The sequence below is a fragment of the Parasteatoda tepidariorum genome, chromosome 2, assembly GCF_043381705.1.
Source record: "Parasteatoda tepidariorum isolate YZ-2023 chromosome 2, CAS_Ptep_4.0, whole genome shotgun sequence".
In the NCBI taxonomy this organism is placed as follows: domain Eukaryota; kingdom Metazoa; phylum Arthropoda; class Arachnida; order Araneae; family Theridiidae; genus Parasteatoda; species Parasteatoda tepidariorum.
The window spans coordinates 23,218,536-23,224,535 of record NC_092205.1 but is presented as its reverse complement, the minus strand read 5'-3'; the positions used below and the strand labels follow the sequence as shown (position 1 = coordinate 23,224,535).

Below are 6,000 nucleotides of genomic sequence, written 5' to 3'. Positions count from 1 at the left end.
TTTTTTTTAATGGCTAGGCCAAGATGTTTACGCACATTAAATAATATTTCTATTTAGAATCGTATAAAAACAAATCGAATAAAAAATACAGAATACTTTATTTCATAAAGTGTGCTAATTCGGGTTAGGAAGCTCATTACCGGCACAAAATGAAACAGGAGAATAATTATAGTTCTTCAGAAACAAAGATGTCTGCAAAGAAGTTATAAAGTGAATGGTTTTTACTTAAAATAAAAAAATAAACTTTCGTGTCAAGAAACAAAAATCAATCAAATCGGATGGAGAGGATCCTTGATCAGCGTAATATCTTGTTTTTAGGATATAACCTTTTTTAATGTCATTTTAGAAATAAAATCTTGTTTTTTAAAGTAATAAACAAACAAAACCAAATATAATAAAATAAATTAATTATAAAATAAATTAATAAAAAAAGTAAAAAGGGCTCACGATACAAACTTTAAAAGAAAGTTTTGAGATTTAGTTTTTGTTTTAACCATTGAAATTATCAGCAAATGCATTAATAAAGCAAACGTCTCAGTAACGTAGCTTGTGATCTTTTTTTCCTCAGAATATGAGAGTTCTCGAGAATCATATACACATTTTCCAGGTACTTCGGCAGCAGACGACTACAAGCAAATATACCGGTTGCGTTTTACGAAAGAGCCATTCCTTCCTCTAAACTTACCTCTTTGGCGATCATCATTTGGCATATAATGGGGCGAAAAAGAGTGCCAATCTAGTAGGTAATAAAACCTAGACTTCGTTGAGAGTATTGTGATTGATCATCCCCATGCCCATGAAAAGGGGGAAGCAGAGACATTCGGTGAAACACCCCTGACACGAAATTTTTCATTGGGTGCACTTTCAAACACGGAAAGTGAAAAGCAAAATTTTCGACATATTTTACTTTTTCTTACTATCCAAAAGATATATGTTCTGAAGGGAGAAGATGGATTGGCAGTACACCAGTTACAAAACTGGTTTGCAACCACGCCAGTTTAAAGTAGACCAGTAACCAGCCAGTTTAAAGTAACAATAAGACCAGTAACTCCTTTACGCATGGGCAGACACGGAGAGTGCCCTTGAAAATCTTACTTTTTATAAATTGAATGAGAAAAAACTTTAAAAAAAAAAAATTATTAGAAAAAACACCTCCATCTATTTTTCTACGTTTCAATGAAGTTTTTAGGTACTCAACTCTCACTTACTGTTCAATTTGCACCTTCAAGTCTTAGGTAAGTCATAATGTCATTAAAAATGCTTGACCACCACCAACTCTAGGATTTAAAATTAATTAAATAAAGTAATAATTGGGTAGCACTTGGTACAGTATTTTTTAAACTGGTTATGGCTGATGTCCATTGAAAGATGTTTTATTAACTGCCAAGTTAGACAAAATATTTCATACCATTTGATTTTGTTTCTTGATTTGTTATACCTTTATGTATCTTTAATTTAATTATTTTAATTAGCTTCCATGGTTTTGAAAATTATTTTATTGTTTAAGAATTGCAACTGATTAGAATAATTTTTTTAGAATTATGCATAGTTGAAAATTGTTTTATTTTATGTTCATTGAGTTTGGGACAAAAAAAAAATGTATTTAAATTTGTTAAAAGTATTACATATCTTAAAAATGCTTTATTTCATGTGTGGAAGTTTTTTTGTTTGATTTCTAACAATATGACATATTATAGAGGCCCAAAACATATCTTTGCCCGGGAGCCTACATACTATTAAGACGGCCCTAAATTAGACATTCATTAATGCAAACTGGCGAATAACACAGGGTGCGTAGAGTTTTTAAAAAGTGCTTAAATGTTGCATATTTTCGATTTTTGCTTTTTAAAGGCCCTTAAAGGTGCTTTTTTCATTGGGTACTTTTAAAAAGTGCTTAATTTCCCCTTTTTCAAAATGAAATTTTTCGTTTACTATGTTGATTTTTGCTTCGAATTATGCAGAAAGACACAGTTCACATTGTTCTATTCAACGTTTTCATAATTAATTCAACTCAATCTATTTCGACTTATAGTCTGTCCGTAGCGTATGAAAATGCCTTTCGTTTTACGTGATTCAAAATTTCATGATTTTTGACAATTGTCAAAAACAATGCCAAAAGGTTTATTATAATTTTTTTTTGACATGACGGTTAAAACAAGATAAAACCGTCGATTGTCAAAAACTTTCCAACCCTGCCTAGTTATGATATTTTTTAAAGTGCTTAAAAATATTTTTTAAAGTGCTTAAAAATATTTTTTGAGTGCTTAAAAGGTGCTTATCTTTTGTTGGCTACGCACCCTGTAACATCTTGTGACATTAAATTTATCGAATTAGATCGTTCATCATTATTTAAACGATCTCAAAGCTCGTCTTATGGGTTCTTTACGTTCTTTCGGAAAGAAATATGTGTTGACGTCTGTGATTTGCTTCTCAAACGTCAAGAGGATAATCCATTTTTGTAGTGCATCATCACTAGGGACAGGAAATGGGTTGTCTACAGCATTTTTCACCCTGTACCAAATTTTTTACCTGATGAAACCTTAATTCTAATAAGGCGGTCAAAAATCCCCTGGACCAGCTTTTTGTCAGCAACGAACGAAAATTTTACGTGCGTTTAATCATTCTTAGATCAGGAAGATGGCAGGGATCAGAATGGGTAATATATGATTCAATAAAACATTTATTCTCCATTAGAAAATCGCGTTTCATTTTCATTTTAAAAAGAAATGAAATTACTCTCTAAGCAACCCAATAGTTGTCTTTATCTTGTCAGCACGCATTCAAAATTGTTAAATGGACTGCTCTATTATCTTATCTGAGTGTCTTCGAAAGTTCGATAAACAGAAAATTTCCGTTTCTAAAATTGAGATAAAAACAGTTAGTATTATTATTCAACAACAAAACATTGATTGAGCGTGATTAATGATTTACGACTTACCTTTTGCATGCTATATGTAAAAATCGATCATCTGCTGGATTTTGATTGACGGACTTAATAAGAATATACAAAAATTAATTATAAGATCAATAATTATAATAATAATTATTATTGATAAATTAATTATTAGATTACTAAACAATGGCTGAAGTGGAATATAGTCAATATATATTTACGTGGAAAATTAAAAACTTTTTATCCTGTTACTTCAAATATGGTGAATGTATTGAAAGTCCTTACTTTATTATGCCTAATTTACCTTTAGAAGAATGGAATATTAAGCTATATCCGAAAGGAACCGACAATATTATTGATTCAGCCGACAAGATTTCTCTTTTATTTCGAAAGAAGGGTAACTTGAATGAAGCAATTACTTTAAATGTTCGAATCGAAGTGGTGGACATAAATTGCTGTGTTTTGATGAGTGAGGAACGTAAAAACTGTAGCATGGTAGCAAATTATGTTTGCTGCCCTGTCTGTTTCCAAACCTTTGAAATGTTATGCGAGCTTCTGAAAAGTTGGTCCTATGACACTTTAACCATTCGTTGTACCATAACACAGAATGATACAGAAAATAAAATACTATCTTCAGTGTCATCCGAGGCTGTGACTGTTATCGATGTCAACCGATATATTTTCAAGTGGGATGTGTCAAATACTGAATGTTTCGACTGGTCTAAAAGTATGTCCGTTCCTAATTCGGCAATGCCTGCCTCGAAAATCTCTTTGAGCGCACCTAATGAAGGCATTGATATCAAGATTCAAATGTTGAATGAATCTTCAATACCCAAATCAGTTGTATTCAGAATGATATTTCAAAGTATTTCTGGTGCCAGACTTGCCTCTAAATGTGAGGTACATTTGTTCGACTCTCTAGACTTCTGGCAGTTTCCAACATTTGTCAATAAAAAAGATTTGTGCTTTGGAAATTCTTCACCTTCTTGCTGCAAATATACTTTCATCTGCGAATGCAATGTCACCAAGAAATCTTATAGCTCTACTTTTAACAGTTTCACAATCAACTCCTTTGTGAAAAGCGAAACTACAATGCAGGACGAAACGTGTTTTAATTCTTCTCTGCGTGAAGATTTTCGCAAGCTTTTCCTGAACAAGAAGTATTCAGACGTGAAACTTAAAGTAGGCGAAAAAGAATTTTTTGCCCACAAAAACGTTCTTGGAATTCGATCTCCTGTGTTTTCAACTATGTTTGATCAAGACATGCTTGAAAATCGAACAGGTGTTGTTGATATTGAGGATATGGAAGAGGAAACTGTGCAGAACTTATTAGAGTATATTTATACCGACGAATTGAATGATGATATTGATGACAAAAGTGCTTTAAGACTTCTGTTGGCAGCCGACAGGTATCAAGTGCTCATTTTAAAAGACAGGTGCATTTCCATGATCATGTCCAAGTTATCCGTGGAGAACATATGTGAAGTGATTGCAGTGGCAGATTTGATTAATCAGGAACATTTAAAATCTTTCGCGTTAAGTTATATTTTTGAAAATGTTTCAAGAGTCTTATCAACCCCCATTTGGTTTGAGTGGGTTGGTAAAAATATGAAATTAGCTACAGAGATAATGTGTGAACTTTCTAAACATTTCGGACGCGAGAAAAATGATTAATTTTCTACCTACTGTGTTATTTATGAAAGTGTTTAATTTGTTTAAATGATCATTTCATATTCAGGAAATGAATAAAAATATTTTTTCACCAAATGCAATGCAAAATGTGTTTCAAAGGATTAACTAATTATAAATATGATATTGGTTGAAGAATATTTTGCAATATTGTCTGCCATTTATAAAAAAAATATATATCTGTTTATACGTGTTTCTTTTTATGTTTTTTTTTTCCTGCTCTTCTTTTGTGTATAACTGTTGATAAGATTTGTGGTGCAAGTGAGTACTTAGCTCATTATTCCCATAATATAAAAAAGTCGTTGATTAAGTTTTTATGTACAGTGCGCAAAATAAAAATAAAAACACACCTTGAATTACTTTTGATCTAATGATAGGATCATCACATTCAAATACTCAATCTTGAGGTTCGAGGGAGATGACCTTAAATATGCAAATAATTAGTATTAATTAATAACTAATAAATTTTTGAAGTTGCGAAATCAGACACAAAATCGTACTTTTTCTGAATAAAAATTCCTATAACAACTACGACGTGCATTATTTGTGATGCCCGAACTGACTTCCGGCAGGTGAAAAATTAACGTTTTGTGAAGCCCGAGCTGCTTTCGTTTCTACTTTAGGATACTTAATTCACTATTTTCCTAATAGATGGCATTAATAGTCCTAGTGTTTCACGGATTACGACTTCAGTCTAGGGAAGGAAATGTGGGTTGGGTTTTTGGGATATACCATACTGTAAAAGATTTGTAAAATTAGTGCATTGAAAATCATATTGTTGTGTTTTTATATTATATTATACTAGTTATATTATATTTAGGTTCAAAATTTTTTTTAATTTGCTATAATTGAATAAGATGTGTGTGTAATCCATTACTTTTTTATGGGTATGTAAAAATTATAAATACAGTTATTGCATTTAAAATTTTACTTTTCCATTAAAATCCATTTTCTAACTTTTATAATAATACAGAGAACAAAATTAAACTGTCAAAAAAATTTTCCTTTTCTGGTTCATTTTTCTAAACCATATGTCCCTGTTAAGGGGTTAATGTTAATTTTACTTTCAACGTATTTCACAATATTTCGAAACATTTTGAGCGAATAAAGAAATATTTGCACACATTATGAAATTCGTTTATCCAAAGATATCGCATGCAAAAAGTAAAATTTAGTAAATATTTATTATTTTAATGAATAAGTCAAAAAAATGTCGAATTGTAAGGTATACAATTTTTTACATCATTTTTAGAATACGATTTTAGATGATAAAATACAAAATTTGAGCGGAATCGGTCGAATAGTTCTTTCGAAATTCGATTTCTCAGGATCTATTTGACCGATTTCGCTGAAATTTTGAATTTTGCCATTTAAAATCATCACATTCTTCAAAATGAAGAAAAAAAATTGTATACCTT

The 6,000-nt window shown here is 30.9% G+C and overlaps 2 protein-coding genes across 4 annotated transcripts in view; both read left to right on the top strand.

The window, feature by feature from the left end:
- The window catches only part of LOC107445053 (uncharacterized), a 43,414-nt gene that overhangs the window by 33,619 nt on the left and 3,795 nt on the right, over window positions 1–6,000 (top strand). The window lies entirely within an intron of this gene.
- Window positions 2,878–4,775, top strand: LOC139424956 (speckle-type POZ protein-like). The gene has a single exon (XM_071177302.1). It carries the CDS (start codon window positions 3,080–3,082, stop codon window positions 4,565–4,567), a length of 1,488 nt encoding a protein of 495 aa, XP_071033403.1. The 5' UTR covers window positions 2,878–3,079; the 3' UTR covers window positions 4,568–4,775.

What these genes read in the sequence shown, in the direction of transcription:
- LOC139424956 (XM_071177302.1), top strand. Translation starts at nt 3,080, where the DNA reads ATGGCTGAAGTGGAATATAGTCAATATATATTTACGTGGAAAATTAAA.